A 20,071-nucleotide genomic window follows, 5' to 3' on the forward strand; every position below is an offset into this window, starting at 1 on the left:
TTAGCCCTTGGATGTCTATACATAATTTGTAGAGCAGATATGAATCATAATCCAAACCCCAGTTTTTCCCAAAATCGCCCATAAGAATGCCCATGTAACGCGATCAACCGCTTTCTCTGCGTCTAAAAACACCAATCCAACGTTCAGGTGATATGTAGTAGCGTAATCTAATGTTGCAATAACACGGTGTATATGATTAATCTTACCGCGTCCTGGGAGGAAGCCATGCTGTTCAGAGACTAAGGCAGGAACGATTTGGCTCAGTCGATTGGCAAGGATTTTAGAGTACAATTTGGGAACAAAATTTATAAGTGAAATAGATCGGTATGACCCAGGAAGATGTGGAGGCTTCTCTTTTTTCCTAAATACAACTATGCTTGCATCTTCCCATGATGGTGGTGGAAACCCATTTTGGGCTTCTAAAAACGTTGCCAACATATCATTTTTAATTGTAGGAAATAGCACGTGATAAATTTCTAACGGTAGTTTATCGGGGCCACAGGCCTTCCCAAGGGCCAATTCTTTAAGGGAGGTCTCAAGTTCTTGAATTGTAATTGGGAGCTCTAGTTGTTCCTGTTGAACAGAATCTAATTGGGATAAATCCAATTTATCTATGTAATGATCAAGTAGATCAAATGAGAAGTCTTCTTGGGTATAGAGATTTGTATAATACTCATGTAAAACCTGCAGAATACCCTCTGATGACTCGATTAAAGTACCCCGATTGTTTTCTATAGAAGTTATACGCTGTGCAGTCTGCCTCCCCTGTATTCTTTGAGCTAAACATCTACCCACATTTTCCCCATATTCATATCTTTCTGCACGATGAATCTTATATTGCTGTGCTATATCCTGGCTCCAAACCCCATTAATCTTAGCATTATGCTTCGCAACTTTGTCTTGTGAAGCTTTGCTATCTTGGTGTAAACTAATATCACGCATTAAATCATGTTCCGCATTTATTAGATCTTGTATTATTTGCGTCATTATATTTTTCCCTTTCCGCTGTAAGCTCCAGCCATAACTGCACGTTTCGCCTCGTAATCCTGCCTTGAAGCAGTCCCATACCATCGCATAGGATGTAGAACCCCTATTAAGATCAAAGAATTGCTTGGCCCAATCTATAACTTGTTTCACATATATTTCATCTAATAGAAGTTTCTTATTAAATGTAAAAGACTTTTGTATTCGCTGGGTTTTAAGTATAGGTATATCTATAACAATCGGAGCATGATCAGATGTAATACGTGGCTTGACTGACATTCGAGATCCTTGTGCCATATGCCTAGGTATTAAAATATAGTCTATACGCACAAATTTCTTATGCGGTGAAGAAAAAAAGGTGAAACCAGGATCCTTCAAATTTGCCACAGGCCACCCATCAATCAGCCCATGTTGATATAAAAGTAGGCGTAATTCCTTAAATACCTTAGGCTTCCTACCTTGATATCTACTAAACCTTACATTCCAAGTATTCAGCTCCCCGTGAATATTGAAGTCCCCCAGTAAAAAGAATGGGGTACTCCAGAGAGCTAATTCTACATTTAAAAATTCTATCACTGCGGTGTCATCAATATTAGACCCATATACTGTACAAATTGTAGTGACAACATTCCCGATGACACATTCCGCAATTGCCCAGCGTCCTAAATTATCTACTTTGGTTTTCCCGGTTTGCTATTATAGACTGTCGTCCCAATATAGCCACTCCTCGATTCATAGTAGACTGTTGTGAGGCAGCCAACACTATATACCCCAGATCGTTCAGAACTTTTCTTTTTGCCCACGGTATATGAGTCTCCTGGAGACATATTATATCCGGTTGAATTAGACGAATTTCATGCATCACACGTTTACGTTTATGCACATTATCCAGTATTTGGGTGTCTTTCATAGATTCACATGCCTGAATCATTCCCCGTCGCCGAGACGGGAGCCTCCGGTACATAAAAAAGTAATGTCCCATAGACATACATAGAAAACATAGGCCTAAGGGCCTCCCCTTAGTAGCCTTTCCACGTCCTTATGTAAAAAGGACCAAACTCTCATCATTAGCCAATCCGCTCCGACCTCCCTTTAGAACCTTCCCGGGAGGAGCCTCAGTCCCTCAGATTTTCTACCGCACGTTGTGCTAGGGAGTCTCCAACCTGAGCTCCTCAGGTTTTTTCTTCAACGTCTTCACACTTATCTGGAAGTTCTTCTTCAAAGGATAAATATCTTCAACTGCCTTATTCCATGTCGGAATCACATAAAAAGGCTTCTTCCATGTCGGAATCGCAGAAGAAAGCCCTTTTCAGGGCCTGCTCTTCTTGCGGGAAGAAACGGATCCATGCGGAGGATAAGCATGATCTGTGCTTGTATTGCCTGTACCCTGATCACGTCTCTGACAAGTGCAGGGTGTGTAGAGCCTTCCCTAAAAAGACTGTGAAGGAAAGAGAGGCTCGCCTTCTCGCATGGCTCGACAGGCTTAAGGACCGAGACACTCTGGAATCTTCAGAGGGTAGTGTCTCCGTGTCCTCGAAGGTCTTGAAAAAGAGACCCAGGGTGCAGTCCCCTGACCATACAGACACTCCTCCTAAGAAGGCACACAGGAAACCTTCGGAGGCACGTTCCACTACTTCTTCCGTGTCTGTTCGAGGCGGCCAAGAGTTCAAAAGGCCTGCTCCGTCTACCAAGAGGACCACCTCAGTCACGACCACCGTGTCGACTACAACGGCCTCATCGCCCTCTGCGGCGGCGACCACAACCACATCCGCGTCCTCAGGTACGCCTGTTTCCTCCATCATTCTTCTGAAATCATCGTCAAAGACGAAGAACGTGCCGACGACGGAGTCCCCACGATCTGCGTCATCGTCGGCGAGCGCCAAACAGTCTAGGTCACTATCGAAGGGTCCGACCCCATCGAAGGATGGCTCGAACACGAAGAAGTCGACGGCAGAGTCGACACCGAGGACGCCGGTAACAAAGACAGTGTCGACGAGACCTGACTCGCCGTCCACCGGTTCATCGAAGGCGGCAACTCCGAAAACGTTACAGCCGTTGACCCAGACCAAGGCCTCGTCGGCGACAGAAACGCCGCCCAACGACGAGTCGTCGGCGGAGGCGACTCGAGAGGCGCCATGGAAGGAAGCCAAGTTGGTCGAGGTCTCGTCACACTCGCTTCCGCCTTCGACGGTTCCCTCAACCGAGGCGGGGGTCCCCTCCGCGTCCAGCAAATCCAGGGTGCAGATCACCCCGGAGTCAACGTCCCCGAGCAGAGTGGATAAACACCCACCGCACGACATTTTACAAAGTGAGGAGTCAGAAGGGGAGGATCAGCCAGGTCCCGCTACCTCTATCTCGGACCTTAACGTCAAATGCCAAAGTACGGACGAGGAGCATGAAGAGCTCACTCATCAGGAACATTCCGTCCGCAAAAGTGTCCGCACTGAGACGACCCCGATGATCTGTTTGCCCGTATCTCTTGTCAATGACCTGCGGCACCTTGTACAAGATTATAAGCAACGTTTCCCGGATGCCGACAATGGGGCCCAGGCACCGGTCACACGTGCCCCGCCGCCTACCCCTCATCCTTCCGCCCAACATAGCCGGGTTCAAAACCAACCCCAGTCGGTAAGACCACGTGATCGAGTCCAACCTCAAGTGGAAGAATCCTCAGAGGAGGAAGAGGAGGAGGAATTGGAGGAAGGAGAGGTGCAAGACGTCCACTCGGACCAGCACGACGATGATGACGACGCAGCGTCATCCCAGCATTCCTCGTCCCTGGCCTCCCCACACCCGCGCCAAGCGGACTCGGTGCCGCAAGCCTTTGGGGGTTTCCACAAACTAGTGGACAGAGCGGCCAAGAGGTTCCATATCGCCGTGGAATCAACGGAAACGGAATGCTTTCTCCATGACTTCAAGGAGCACAGCCAAAAGTCGACCAAGTCTATTCCGATAATTGACTTTCTATGGGACCAGGGCAAGAAATTAATGCTAACTCCTGCCTCTGTGCCTGCGGTGGTGCCACGCCTGGACAAAAAATATAAGGCCCCGCTTACGGCGGCGGCTTGCCTTAATGGACACCCTAAACCGGATTCAGTGGTGACTCAGGCGGCCCAGAAACACTCCCGCAACCCATCCTCCCCCCTGTCCGCCCCGCCCGACAAGGAGGGTAGGAAACTGGACACGATAGGAAAAAGATTCTCTACCACGTCAGCCATGACCATTAAGGTGGCAAACTCCATCGCCCTGCTAGGGCGCTACAACCGTCAGCTGTGGGAGGACATTGCCCCCTACGTGCAGGACCTGCCGGATACAGTCCAGAACGAAGTTAAAGCTCTCCTTGTGGAAGGTCAAAACTCCGCAGCAGAGATCATTGACTGCGCAATCGACGCTGCCATGACTGGGTTCCGTCAACTAGCAGGTGCTGCGGTGCTCCGCCGCCAAGGCTGGCTCAAAGCTACGTCCTTCCGACAGGAGGTCCAATCTAAGGTGCTGGACATGCCGTTCGACGGTCAGTATCTTTTTGGAGAAAAGATCGACGAGGCACTACAGGCCATTAAGAAGGATACCGATACGGCAAGAGTACTGGGCACCCTACAGTCCCGAGGCCAGTCCTTTCGTGGTGGCCGCTCCAGGGGTCAATCCTCCTACAGAGGTTCCTACCAGAACAGGTCCTCTTACTCGTAAAATAACAGGAATCAGTTCCAGCACAAGCAACAGCAGGGTAGACAGTCCTCCTATGGAAGATCTTCCTTCAGAGGCAAAACCGCCAAGAAGGGCACTGGCGGCCGCCAGTGACCATTTACTCCGGCCAGTCCCACCACCGTCTCAATCCTTTCAAATTGGAGGAAAGCTGACCCACTTCCTCCCCAATTGGCGAAAAATCACTACGGATCGGTGGGTACTGCAAATAATACAATTTGGACATTCTCTCGAATTCACCAACATCCCTCCTAATACGCCTCCCCTGAACAGGGCTCACAAACACCTGCGCCTACTTCTCCAGGAAGTCACCGTCATGTTACAAAAAGGTGCGATCGAAAGGGTCCCGCCGTCTCTGAAAGGGACGGGATTTTATTCCCACTTCTTCCTGGTGAGACAAAAGGAAGACAAGTGGAGACCCATCTTGGACCTCAGAGCGCTCAACGCCTTCCTTCGGAGTCAATCTTTCAGGATGGTAACAATCCAGGAAATCCTGGGTGCGCTGGAGCAGGGAGATTTCATGACCTCCCTCGATTTACAGGATGCCTACTACCACATCCCCATCCTCAAAAGACACAGGAAGTTCCTACGGTTCGAGGTGGCGGGCAGACATTATCAGTTCAGAGTGCTTCCGTTCGGCCTCAAATCCGCGCCGCGGATTTTCACAAAGTGCCTGGCACCGGTAGCAGCCTTCCTGAGGCAAAGGGGGTCACCAGGTCTTCCCCTACCTGGACGACTGGCTGGTGAAGGCGCCCTCACCCGGGGGCGCAGCCGCTTCCTCCAACGCCTGCACCGCTCTTTTTCAACAGCTGGGCCTGACGATCAACCTCAAAAAATCCTGCACTACTCCATCAACGCGGATTACCTTCCTGGGGGCTACCCTGGACACGGAGTGCGCAAGGGCCTTCCCCTCGAGAGAAAGGACGGACAAGATACTGTCCCTGGCCACGGCTGTGGCCGCGAAGACTCGCCTCAAGGTCAGGACTTTCACCTCCTTGCTAGGGATGATGTCTTCCTGCATTCTCCTCATACCTCACTGCAGGCTCCGAATGCGGCCATTACAAGAGGCTCTAACGAGGCAATGGACCCAGAGTACCGGCTCGTTCGAGGACACCATAATGATCACACCGGCCATTTCAAAGGGCCTTCAGTGGTGGAAACGACGCAAACATCTGGTGGCTGGCTTGACGTTCCTCCTACCGCCGGCCCCTCTGGTTGTCACGACGGACGCCTCCCTGGAGGGATGGGGCGCTGTTCTACAAGACCTCCGGATCAGCGGCAAATGGGAGGACCAGGAGAAAATGCTACATATCAACCTCCTGGAACTGAGGGCAGTGTATCTGGCGCTGCAAGCCTTCCTGTCGCGCATCCAGAATTCCCCAGTGCTCGTCAAAACGGACAACACCACGACGATGCACTACCTGAACAAGCAAGGGGGAACGCGCTCTCTCTCTCTCTCTCACGAGAATCGCAGAAAATCTGGAACTGGCTGGTGTTGCACGGAATCTCGCTCAAAGCGGAATACGTTCCCGGAAAGGACAATACCATCGCGGACGCCCTCAGCAGGCAGAGCTCTCTCTCCCATGAATGGGAGCTGAACGACGACACTCTGGCCCACATCTTCTCTCAGTGGGGCGTACCGAAAATCGACCTCTTCGCAACAGCCAGGAACGCCAAATGCCCAAGCTACGCAAGCTGGCATCACCAACAAGGGTCGTTGGGAAATGCTTTTTCCATCGGCTGGTTCAGCGTGTTTGCGTACGCTTTTCCTCCGTTTCCAATGATACCGAGGCTCCTCCGGAAAATGAAAGCGGAGCCTTGCACCATGATCCTGATTGCTCCATTTTGGCCGAGACAACACTGGTTCTCGGATCTGCTTCGCCTCTCCATCAGGCCCCCGATTCACCTGAAGCAACACCCGAACCTCTTGACTATGTCCAACGGCCAGGTGCAGCACCCGAACCTCCGCTCGCTCACATTATCGGCCTGGCTCCTGAGCACAGAGAGTTCGGAGACTTAGAGATCCCGCAGGACTGCAGGGAAGTTCTGGCCAAGGCGAGGGCGGGCAGCACGAATAAGACCTACTCGCTCAAGTGGAAGAGGGTCTGCATGTGGTGTTCGGACCAGGGTTTGAGGCCACTGGATATCACCCCGGTACAGTTGTTACCGTACCTCCTCCAGCTGGCGCAATCAGGACTGGCTCACGCTTCCATTAAGGTTCATCTAGCAGCTATCTCTAGGTTCACCAGACCCTCATCGGGCCCTTCCCTGTGGTCAAGCAGACTGGTCAAGCAATTTCTGAAAGGACTCTACAGATCCTTTCCGAGGCCTCGGAAAGTCCCTCCAACCTGGCAATTGAACTTGGTACTCAACCAGCTCATGAGGCATCCGTTTGAGCCCATCCATCGGGCGTCTATCAAACACCTATCCTGGAAGACGGCGATTCTGCTCGCTCTGACTTCGGCCAGGAGGGTTAGCGAACTTCAAGCATTGTCCATTCAAGAACCGTATCTACAATTCCGCCAGGACAGGGTGGTACTCCGGCCCAACCCAAAATTTATACCCAAAGTGCCTTCGGACTTTCACCTAAACGAACCGATTGTCCTCAAGTCCTTCTTTGCGAACCCTTCCACAGCAGCAGAAAGGGCGCTGCATTCATTGGACCTCAAAAGATGTCTTAAGTTCTACTTGGATAAAACAAAGGACCTCAGAAAGTCTAGTCAACTGTTTGTAGCCTACAGCAACCCGCGAGTGGGTTTGCCTCTTACAAAACCGAGCTTCTCCCGCTGGATCTCATCAGCGATTGCATTCTGCCATGATCAGGCCGGACGGCCTTTGACTGATCGAGTTACTGCCCATTCCACCAGGGCGATGTCCACGTCGGCGGCGCTATTCGCTGGAGTGCCAGTCTTGGACATTTGCCGAGCGGCGACCTGGAAGTCTCCGCACACCTTCTCCAGGCACTACTGCTTGGATATCGAACTGCAGAAGGACGCTGCAGTGGGACAGGCGGTGCTACGCCATCTATTTCAATGAGCTGGACCTTACTACATCCGCCATGCAGGTATGCACATTCTGCATGTTTATGCAATGTATTCTACATGATTGTTACCATGTTTTTGACGATTCTCATATTGTCTGACATGCCTGCAGAACTACTAGACTTACGAATGTGCTTTACCTCTATGCATGTATAATTGCTGGCTACTCTGATTCAGGCATGTGAATCTATGAAAGACACCCAAATACTGGATAAGAAATGCGTTACTTACCTGTAACAGCAGTTATCCAGTATTGGTGTCTTTCATAGAGTCACATGCAACCCTCCCGCCTCCCCGGTAAGGTCTCACATACCTCTGTGTCTATAGTGCGACGCCCTAGCTGGGTGCGTACGAAAATCTGAGGGACTGAGGCTCCTCCTGGGAAGGTTCTAGAGGGAGGTCGGAGCTGATTGGCTAATGATGAGTTTGGTCCTTTTTACATAAGGACGTGGAAAGGCTACTAAGGGGAGGCCCTTAGGCCTATGTTTTCTATGTATGTCTATGGGACATTACTTTTTTATGTACCGGAGGCTCCCGTCTCGGCGACGGGGAATGATTCAGGCATGTGAATCTATGAAAGACACCAATACTGGATAACTGCTGTTACAGGTAAGTAACGCATTTCTTATTAAGGCCACATACATTAAATGAGCACATACGAAAACTACAGCTAGCCATAACAGCTACATAAAATCATAACAAAATTTACATTACACCATTGCATCAACGACAAAAAAACTATATATTTCAACATAATATTCTATGGCTTTGACTGAATTTATCCCCTTTTTTTCCCGAGCACACCCCCCGTGTCCACCCAACCCCACCCCCATCCCCCCCGTGACCCTCCCCCAACACTAAGGCAAAGGGGCCTATCGCCCCGGTGATGTATGTGAGAACACCACAAGTGTTTAGACGTATCCATTGCTCTAAAACAAGAGAGAAGCATGAGTTATACCACTTAGAAAAACAATAATTATCTAAAACTCATATCTTTCTCCTCATGCTAATGTATTCAAATACGCTTTTGCTAGAGCTTCAACAGTGAAGAATCTATTTTGTCCCTTGTATACAATCTTGAATGTGGATGGTTGAAGCAAAAAAGCTTGGGCGCCTTTTTTTTGGAATGGATCGATCAGCTGGCGCATCCGCCAGCGGTTTTCTACGGTAGAATGAAAATAGTCGGGGCGTACAAAAAATTCAATATCCTTCCCAGAGCGCTTCTTATCAGGTCTTTCAAGATCATAAAGTTTTTGTCGTGCCAAAAAGTTATTTAGAGATATCAAAATGGCTCGGGGGGATTGCCGACTTTGAGTCCCCTGTGATGTTTGCTTGCGAAAAGGAAAGCGGCGTGCCCTCTGGATCTCATGAGACCACTGCCAGTCTTTCACCTCCGGAAAGACTTCTTCAAAAAGTTCAACCACAAACTGTCGTACGTCTTGTCCCTCACATCCTTCTGGAACACCTAAAATTCGCAAGTTATTACGACAGAGCCTGTTCTCCAAGTCCACCAATTTAACATTCACATCCTCTTTCTGACCCTTGAAATCATCAATACTGGTTTCAATGTTTGTTACTTGGTCTTCCAATGAGAATATGCGTCCTTCCGCTTCTACCATTCTATCTGTGAAGTCATTGCATGATTTTACTAAACGTCGCACCGTATTCTGAAGTTTTTTGCAGGCATTATGGGTTTTCAAATGCTCGGCTTTCGCCTCCAATCGTTGATCTGTAATGGCTTTCAATATAATATCTATTGGTGTCTGGTTAGGAAAGCCAGGGCTAGAGCTGGTTTGTTGAGTAGAGTCTGTTAGATCCTGATCTTGATCTTGTTCTGTTATGGTCGGGTCTCCATTGGAAATTTCCTCACTTCAATCTCTATCTACCCGCAAATCTGCTGTAACAATAACAGATGTTTCCTTACTTGTATTTTCCAGAGAAGAGGTCTCCACCTAATCCTCTAAGTCCTCTTCCAGATCGGACCCCTCGGAATGCTTTGAAAGTGAGTAAAATTCGCTATCTTTACTGCTGATAGGGTCACCTTCACCTTCTACCCCTTCAGCTCGAGATGGGTCCTGTTCGACATCAACTTCACCCTCACCCTCAATCGCATCGTTGATATTGAAAACGACAGTATTTTGTGATCTAGATGATGCAAGTAAAGGATCAAGTGGGGGATCAAGTGTAGATGGGGTAGTAGAGGAAGTTACCGGAGAGACTACTAGCTGTTCAAGTGCCTCCACCAAGGTCTTATCTTGATCATTATCCACATCTAAGCCACCCAAATCATCCATAGCCATATTTTTTTCAACCCCAGCTCCAACTGTTAAGGTCTTAGTTGTTGTCATTGTTGCTTTTGCTTTAGAGTTGAACATTTGTGGAATTTTTGGAGTAGGAGTTTGGCTAACATCAGGGTCATTATTGCAAGCATCCTGTTTCGACTTTGCCCCTAAAGCAGCCCGAGTCCCAACCTGATTTTCACCGCTAGGTCTTGTTTTACCTCCACGCGCGGTTTTAGGAGCCATATTGGCTGAGAGCTAGTTCTTTATATTGTGTAACTAATTACCAAAAGTGTATCAAAGTATATTCGCTTTATATGAAATCAGTTCAAAATATTATAGAATTCAGTTAGTAGATTCTGTCTATTATTTAAATGCCTTTAAGCCTTTAAAGTCTTTTAAGTCCTTTTTGCATAGGGAGAAGAAAGAGAGCACCCTTCCCCTCCCCCGGTTCGTCTCTATTTAGGATTATTAATCGAGTCTTACTTGGCTCTATATACTTTATCCTCGTATATCTGCAGAATCTAGTAGCGTTTTCACCCGGGCAGCGTCTCTCCACAGTTTAAGCGCTATTCCTGCCGAGACACGCACCGTACTCTGCGTTCTTGCACTCGGCGTTCTACCAGCGTCTTCCTGACATCTGATCCACGGCTCGATGAACCGCCCTTCCTGGCGTTTAAGTCGGAATTCGGTTGCTCGTACCGCCGCTGCTCCTCCCAACGTCCGTGTCCGCAGCGGTCACCTCCCAAAACAGCAACAGAATCGCGGCTCCCGCGACCAGTACACTTCAAGGCTCCCAAACTGCACGATATATGGACACCAACACAGCACAGATGTCGCGGCTCGACAATAGCAGCAAAAGTCGGCCCGAATAGATATGCTGGAGCTCAGGTACGGTAGCTAGATGGATCGCCCAAACGGAGCTCTCACAAACACGCCTGACATGCAGGCGCCATCTTGCCTCGTTTGGCTCTTCTTTCAGGGTTCCACAGCCCAAGTCTCTTGAGTACCAAGGCCCACCTACTTGTTTAATCTGTTTGAAGTGGATTTTGGCAGTGAGGTGTGCTGGTATCCCTTTGGACACAGTGGGGCATCCTGTTTTTCCCATATTCTGATCTGTTACCCCTATAGAACCTGTGTTTGATGATGACTGTGAACTTGAGCCGTACCACTTCCAAAATTAGAGGATATGGTAAAAAAAGAGTAGTTTTATGTGTTTTTGTAATATTGGGGCAAAGCAAACAAATTAGTCTAATTTTCAAGTCATCACATCCTTTTGAAGAGTATGCCTTTGCCAGGCTTCTTGTCGGCTCTAGTTGATCAGGTGAGAGAGGTGCAAGGTTCCAAAGAAGGGATAGTTTGAGGTTGATAACCTTTGCCACTGCATTGACTTGAGTCATAAGGAGAGCTTTGCGTTGAATAGGACTTCTAAGTTCTTACTGCCAGTGTCGTAGATGGTGGTTTTCTTTAGTTGGGAGGTCAAGCGAAGCATACCAAATTGAGTTCTGTGCACCAAGGTCTTAGGCTTGACTCCATTCAAAAATCTGGGCTTTACAATCCAATGGAAAATATAGTCCAAGGCTGTGAGGGATGTCTAGTCCACTTCCCTCTTATGTGGTAAATGGATATAAGTGTAGTAACATACTTTTGAAAATCTACTCAATACTGTCCAATGCGTTGTGCGTCAGGTTACACGTAAACATTGGAAAACAATCATGGTCCCGGTGTCCACTGAGACATTCCGGAGAGTAGCTCATGTTAGTATGAATCCATTGACTTTATCCAAATGTATTGGCTACGAGTGGACACAAAGCAACTCTACCAAATCAGATTGGAACTGTCAACTTTGACAAATATGCTATGGTCCTTAGTGTCATAGAGCTCTGAGATAGCGTTGATTTCCGTGGTTCACTTCTTTAAAAAAAAATTCAAGGATGGCACAAGTTCTTCTCTGAGATAAGGTGCCTCTTAAGCCCCGAGCCTGGACTGGTGGATTTGCATGGGCGGTTTTATAGATATTGGCCAATGGCTTCACTTTTCATGACCATGAGGAAGGTAGGTCGCTGGGTAAGATATGTCAGATTGGCCTGGTTGTAGTGCAAGGACTTTCAGGGGGTAATGTTTTCTTGACATGTTTTGAAGGGTAGGGAGCTGAGGCCTGTGAGAAAGTAGCCATTGGTCTAGGTTGTTAGATCTGATTTGAGGGAGTGGAAGAATTACTTCGTGCACATGTAAATGCAACACGTTGTCAGCCAGATCACTATCCTTTTCGTTTTGCTGGCGGCAGAGTTTCTTGAGACAGTGTATTGGATTATGGTGCTTTTAGACTACAAGAAAATCGGAATGTCATCATTATCTGTTAGGTCACATTTGGGGAGATTTTCTGGACAATCACATTGACCAGCCTATCTTAGATACCCTTGATCTGTCTGCTGCTGGACTATTAGTTTAAGAAAGGTACGCATTTTTGGCTTAACAACGTTTTAATAAATTCTCTTATTGTTTTGTATCAGTCATGTCCTCTCCTGCAAGGAGTAGATTAAGTCATATATCGTTTTTTTTGGGCACCAAGCTTTTAACAAAACTTTCCATAGTCCATTCTCAATCCATACATTCTACACAGACATATAAAGTGGCACAGGAAAGGGAATAGGCATACAGCGTTTCATTAGTTAAAACTTGTCTTCTCTAAGCAGATCTCCATCCACTAAAGGAGTGATTTATGTTTCTGTCCCATTAGTCGCATTACAACAGTTGTTTTAGTCTGCCGTTGAATTATATCTTTCACTCAGTGCTGACCCCGCAAAATTAACTTTGAATCAGGCACATAATCCTCTTTTTTGCTGGGACCCCTCTTCTTTCTGGTTCTAACCTCAAAGACAGACCAGAGCAATTCTGTGCAAGATTTCGGAAAACAAGAATTTTAATGATGGGTCATGGTTTTCTTGGGTCTGGCGGTCAGCATCCTTGTGTGGTATATTTGGACAGATTTAAATTCCAAAACATGTTGTGATAAATATTTTCCAACAGCCTGATGTTAGTGTTTCATCCAATCAGTGTGTGTCTTTCTTTGCGTTTCAGCAAGAGACCTTTCTTGTTTGCATCATAAGCCCCAAATTTTCAGTCTTTTTTTATTTTGATCCTTCTTGTTTTAAATGTGCTGAGAAGTTTACTGTTGTCATGAATGATGTCAGAGGACAGTCTTTAGGTTCTACCTTCTCAAAGCCCCAAGGCAAAAGCTTACACCAGTAGTTCTTATCCGTTCGACTTCTCAGGTCCCCTACTTAATCGCTACTGGTTCCCATGGACCCCAACTGAACCATTATTGGAAACCGGGAACCCCAAATGAGCCATTCCTGGAAGCTGGGGACCCCGACCGTAGAATGTTCTATGATTTGAACCATAAAACAATACACAAAAAATACAGCAACATGCATTCATCAAACAAATACATACATTAGGAAATATTTTATTTACTTCACAGACAAATATAAAGTAAATCATTTTTTACTTTAATAGGAAGGTTGGAGAGTTTCCAAATTCAATTGAGGTGTTATTAGTCATACTACATTCTGTTTGATGCATTTGCACTGCTACCCTGAATCACTGAGGATACAAATTAATGTTTAGCCTCCAAAGTTAAATTCATTCATATCTACAGCACATTTTAAAATGTCCAAGTGTACATTTTGCATCTTTATTTATATAAACTTTTATGTTAATATGATTTTCTTTCTAAACACTTGCGAACCCCCTTAGTCGCATTTGTGGACCCCTTAGGGTTTCCTGGAATACAGGTTAAGAACCACTGGCCTACGCCAATGGTTTTTAACCTTTTGACTTCTTTGGACCCCATTGAATCATAGTTGTGAAGCTTGGGACCTCTTAGCCTTACTAGAATTCGAACTTCAACAACAGTATACAAACCAAGTACACACTTAAGGAGGTCAGCACTTCTACTGTCCTTTGCAGCTGCTTACACGCGAGAGCGGCTACATCCCAGTATTAGATCCAGTTTGTATTCATAAATCAATATGTAATTATTTGACATTCGAGCTCTCAGCAGAAGTGCTGGGGCAGAAGTAGTAACTGGGTTGACATTGGCCTCAGACAGATACGTCCTGCCATCGAGCGTGATATGAACAAAGCTGGAGACCATGCAGGGTCTTTGAGTCAATAGCGGACAAAGACTATTATTGTATAAAACCAAGACCAGGTGCTTCCTATACCAGACGATCTGTTGCTTCCTGGGAAGTGGAACGCTGACTGTGGAAGCATTTGAGTTCTTCTGAAAACTGCAGATATTCCCCCTTTCTAATACACGAGGTGCAGGTGCCTTGCGCCTGTAAATGCCTTAAAATGTAAAGCAGCTCCACTACCCAAAAGGCCCAACCAAACTGCACGTTCTTCCATTCACTGCTTTGACCAATGAGCAGTTATAGCACTGGCCAAGCGTGCAGATGCATGTACTTACTAGAAATTCATTAGCAATTCAAAGGGTTTGTCAGAAGCGGATTGCTAGTTTAGCCTAATCCTACTTTGAGTACAGTGTCATTCACAAATGCTCCGTCTTGGATTAGGAACAATTTTTCTGACAAATTGAGTTTAAAACGACTTATGTTTCTTTATTGATTTATTAATACATATATCCGATCTATTTGGCCAGCAATATAGTAAACCTCCAAGTATTATTTCTATTTAGTGACACTAATACCCTCGTAGGATGTACTACTTTTATTTAACGTTTATTTAGCTAATAATGGTTACGACTACCGACAGAAATTATTGTTAAGAGGTCATATCGAGGGCAGACGTCCACGGGTCTGTGGACCACAGGTTGAGAACCACTGCCCTAAACTACTTCCATTTTGTTTTCATTATTCTGGGGTAACAAATTCCCCTCCCTCTTAACCCCAGCCAATACAGAGTCTTAAAGAACTGGGACTTTTGTACTCTGTGCTTTGAGACACGCTTCACTAAAGGGAACACATCTGCAAGCCAATGATCAAACAGGTTTTGTTTTCTTGTGAAGGTTATGCCACTCTGTGTATAATAATGAGCTCATGGAATAAATGAAAGCCAGTTCCAGTAAAACGGCTGCAGAGGTGGGGGGGGTGGGAAGGGATTCTGTCTCCTTATCTGGTAGTTATGATTTCATCTCACTAAGCAGTGTCTTTCATTCTATACTGGTATTAGTATTACGTAAAACTCTAAAGGCAGCTCATTTGCTAGCTTTGTATAGTCGTGTCACAGCAAATTCAGCTCGCTGTACTATGAGCTACAACAAGGAACTTGCTCATCCATCTTAACCTCATTTGGTCCACCATATCTGGCATTCTGGAGCTAGCGCACATGGTCTTATTGATCTATCTCAATCACACAGAATAAAGTAGGAATGTTCTTGAGTGTAGATATGTGTAGTTGCAAATTGACATATCCCCTTTTTTGATCATTCTGTAACATGCAATTCATCCTGTTGTCACATCTCGCCTATTTTAGGTTAGGTTAAAGGATTTCTCTAGTATGGACATTTTGCTCTGTTAAAAATACAAACTACTTCAATAGTGTGTCTCAGGCAGCATAGTAAAAACCTTTTCTACCTTGTCCATTTACCTTTTTTTCTTATTTGCTCACTTTATAGTGTTTCTACTTATATGTTCATGATTTCTGTAACTTTTTTAGTCTCCTCACTGCATGGTGCTTCATGATGATAAATATCGGTCAATTCTAAGAATCTATACCATTTTTTCATTTGTGGTGGTCCTTTATATTGCAAGTTTGCACGTTAATGCAGAAACCTAAATTTGACTTTTTTTTACTTTCAGACCTATTGAAGAGCCCACAACCTGGACGGGCTATTTTGGAAAAGTACTGATGGCATCCACTAATTATCTGCCTTCTCAGGTCACCGAAATGTTTAACCAAGGAAGAGCATTTGCAACAGTTCGTCTGCCCTTTTGTGGTCATAAGAACATATGTGCGCTTGCTGTGTGAGTATCTATGCCTTCTCCATTTTATAAGTAGTCTTGTTCACATGCTTCTAGCATTTACAAGTTCGTCTAGTGTATCGGCTTGCCATTATGCAAACTCAAGACTTGGATGCCCAGGGCATATTAAATGTATGTCATCAAAAGACGCTAGCAAAAGGAGGCTATGAGTAGGGCTGTACTGTGAATCCAAAAGCAGCCCTGGCACAAATGCTCAAACCAGCTTGCTCTCTTTGTCTCCTCATGCTATCTTTTTTTTAATTGTATTTTATTGTATGGATAATAAAATCCTTTACAAAAGATAAAGTGAACAACATGCAGATAAAATCAAAAATAGATATCACCAGTGCATGTGGCCTAGTCCTTGTAGGTCATGCAGCTTCTGGTGCAATAAAAAGTTTATCAGTGAACAGAAGAGGAAGCCGCAGATCTCATCCAGGACAGGGCATAAAAAGGCACTCAGGAGGGTGAGAGTGAGCGTTTAAATAATTAAAAGGAATAGAGAAAGTTCATTAAGATTAGTTAGGAAAGCAGACCAGGCACCATGGAGTGCCGGGTAGACAAAGACGCTTAAAGCAATGTGAAAATGCAGCATAACACAGTAATTAAAGTGCGATAATCGACTGAGCTGTGGCGGGCTGCAGGTGGGTTCTCATGCTCAGGGTGTGCCTTGTGCAGTCCAAAAGGTATGGCCTGATGCATTACAGAAATGTGGCAAAGTCCTCCTGCCTCTTTTGTGCAGATGGTAGTGGGGACCGACACGTGGGGTGAGGTTTTTGGTATTTGTGAGGAAAATACCTCAGTGTTAGTACAGTTGGCTGAGTCCAGTTTACTTACTGCAGTTCGAAAAAAATTGACCGTTTTAATATTTAGTGATGTTTTTGCTGGGTTCAGGCTGGCGATTACTGCTTGCTGGTATGTGCGCACCCCTAGCCGGATAAAGTCAACTCTGAGAATAGTTCTCCTTTGCTCCATGAGCTGAGGACAGGTGCCTAAGATATGGCTTAGGGTTTCTTTACCTTGTCCGAATAGGCGGCAGCTGGGGTCGTGGGTAGCTAGGTGGTGGATATGGATGTTCCACCTGCCCATTCTTAATGCCACAAGCCACAGTTTGATCCATATTGAATAGGTGCAGGTGACGTAGCACTAGTGCTTGGTTTGGGAATATGAGTTGATGACTGACTGTGTGTGAGAGCACTTGCACAGAGTTGTCTTGTCTTATAATTGTGTCAGTTTTTGGGTTTTTTGGGCTCCTAAGCTCTTGAAGACCTTTTCTGAGAGGTGTTTGTTCCACACTTCGGCTAGAGGGCTAGAGAGAATTCACGGTGTGACCTCGAGGTATTCTTTGTATGAAGATGATCTTGAGTCACAATGCTCTAGTTCATGCCAGTTTAGGTAATGCATGGTGTTAGGTGGTGCCTGTCTGAGCCTGTGGCAGAAGTTAAGGAAGCAGGTGCCTCTGGCCCAGTGCTGTCTTATGATGTTGAACTCAAGTCTCACTTGCGCCGGTGATGCTTTTTGGGGAGACGGATAGTGGATTTGTATATCTTGGTGACCATTTTGTGTACAGTCCCTGCTTCCTTGCCTAGGTTGACTTCGCTGCCGTATGTTAGAGTTGGTGTGATTTTTTTTTTTTTTTTGTTGCTTTCATCACCTGGAGGAGGGGGTCAAGGCTAGGGCCTTGTAACTTTGGCGCGATAGCAGACAGGCACACAATAGGCTAGAGCTCTTGTTCTTTGTGGTGGATATGTTAGACTGTGTGACCATTTACCATCTAGCACTATTCCTAAGTATTTGTAGTGTTTACTGTGCTTGAGCCTGATGCCCTTGGGCAGCCACCAATGAGCCTGGTATTAATTTTGGCTAAATACGACCGTTTTTGCCTTTTCTTGATTAATTTCCAGCATGTTCTTGCCTGTGTAGTCATGTATGGTGGTCAAGAGCCATCTGAGTCCGACCTTTGTCTGACGGAGGAGCACCAGGTCATCCGCATAGAGCAGATGTGACCTGCTTTTACCTCCTAGTTTAGGAAGGTGGCAATTTGTTTCGTCAAGTTGCTGCAGCATGGCCGCTATATATAAATTAAATAGCAGGGGGGCCAGCCCACAGCCTTGCTTCAACCCACAGCTCGTGGGGATCGACCTTAAAAAGCAGGAGCCGTCTCCTAGTTTGATTGAAACCCATGTATTGGTGTGCAGCTGTATTATTGCTCTTGGTAGGTCGTCTGTCAGCCCCTAGTCCTGCAGTTTACCCCAGAGGGCCCCACTTGGAATGCTGTTGAAGGCGGCGTTAAAGTCCACAAAGCAGAAGTAAAGTGCCCTTTTGCCTTTGAATGCTTTGTCGCACATTAGGGACAGAGCCATCAATTTGGAGGAGGAGTGCCACACTTGTCCCTTAAGCCGCATTGATAATTGGGCATGATATGGTTAATTTCTGCCCAGGCTTTAAGGTCATCAAGTAGCAGGCTGGCGTACAGTTTGGTGCCGTTGTCAAGCGGAGCTGTGAGATGATAGTGGCTGGGCTTAGATTTCAAGATTTTAAAATTGGTTGGAATATAGATCCTCTCCAAGAATCGGAGATGGAATCTGTTGGCAGACAGTGTTTGAACAGAGAAGTTAATACTTCGGACCAAAGAGCGAGGTTGCAAGCGAGGAAACCAGTGGGTAACCCATTAGGGCCAGGAGCTCCGTCTTTGCTCAGGATTGCCAGCTTATGTGTGCAGCGATCCTAAACTACTACAGGCTTCTGGAGGATTTGCATGCCCAGGCATTTTGATGACCTTTTGGGGGCGGGGGGGGGGGGGGGGGGGGGGGTCAAGTCTGGCGCTGTGGGTGCCTGTCGGGCTGCTGAAGTTGCTTGAGCATTTTGGCCCAGATGAAAAGTGGGCAGACAGAAAAACGACCCACTCTGTTTCTGAAGTGTTGGCGTGGGTCCCCCTCCTGCTTCAAATTGTGGCTTGATTAATCGGAGACCAACATTTTCTTGGGTTCCTTCCCTTACTGGCTGCTAGCAGGTGAAGCCAGAATTCGTCATTTCTTTCCCTTTTGGCTCGCCAGAGTTCTCTCCTGAATAAGGATCTTGATAGATTCAGGCTGTTTTTTGCAGCCATAGGGGAAGGTTGCTGAATAACAGCTTGTGTGTTACAATAGACTCAACTTTTTAGCAGCCTCATATCATATGTTAATTTGAGTTTAGAAGAGGGCAGGTTACGTGGCTTTGCCCGTGGTAAAGGTTTGACTAGGTGTTCCTTCATAAGTTGTTCAATTAGGAGAGACCACTGCCTGATAGGGGAGTTGTTTTCTGCTATGACTGCGGCCAGTAGGTTTCTGATCCATGGCATTTCTTCCTGGCTCATTTTGTCGTCCCATCTCAGTCGTTTTAGGTCTTCTGCCTGCACCTCGGTGCTAGTGGGCGGAGCGGCCTCCAGTCTTAAAGGTCTAAAGGAGAACTTAATATGCTGTGGCCTATGATTGCTGTTGTGGCAAAGCCTTAGGGAGAAATCTCAGATGCGATCAAGAAGTCCCACAATGCTGAGGGTAAAATCTATGTAGGAAATAGACTAACCCACAGATCTTGTCCAGCCAGGTGGGGTGTCGTCACTAAAGTGGCTTTTGAGCCAGAGAGAGTTGCACTGGTTTAGGAAGAAATCGCCTAAGTTGTTCTGACGAGTGGCCTGAGGTAGATTTTGAACTGGAAGGTAGTACTCTATATCTAAGCGGCCAATTTGCCCCCCAAATAGGTTGATGTTGAAGTCACCGGATAGCAGGATATTGGAGGAGGGATATTTTAATTTGAGGTTGGTTGTTATTAGCACCATGTTCTTTAATGTTTCCCTTTTCCTATGCTTGGTCGGGTTAATGTAGATGTTAATAAGCATGAGTGAGTGGTATTTAGCGTGTTGGCGGAGAATAAGGTCGATAACGTGAGCCCAGGGCACTTTCAAATTAACTTTTTCCGCTATATGGTGCAGAGCTGAGGAGATGTAGATCGATAGGCCCCCCATTAGGCGACTACACCTGTTGACTTTAATGGCTGGTTTCTGGAACTCTATAAAGCCTGTGAATGGGACAGGTGATTG

General features: G+C 46.3%; 1 protein-coding gene across 2 annotated transcripts in view; it reads left to right on the forward strand.

Moving 5' to 3' along the window:
- WIPI2 (WD repeat domain, phosphoinositide interacting 2) overlaps positions 1–20,071 on the forward strand; it is a 190,831-nt gene that overhangs the window by 108,424 nt on the left and 62,336 nt on the right. For both annotated transcript variants that reach the window (XM_086949684.1, XM_086949685.1), the window contains one exon: positions 15,832–15,996. In XM_086949684.1, coding sequence (XP_086805810.1) covers positions 15,832–15,996 — 165 coding nt within the window. The remainder of the gene's footprint in view (positions 1–15,831; positions 15,997–20,071) is intronic.

The sequence above is a fragment of the Lissotriton vulgaris genome, unplaced genomic scaffold (genome assembly GCF_964263255.1).
Source record: "Lissotriton vulgaris unplaced genomic scaffold, aLisVul1.2 SCAFFOLD_924, whole genome shotgun sequence".
Classification (NCBI taxonomy): domain Eukaryota; kingdom Metazoa; phylum Chordata; class Amphibia; order Caudata; family Salamandridae; genus Lissotriton; species Lissotriton vulgaris.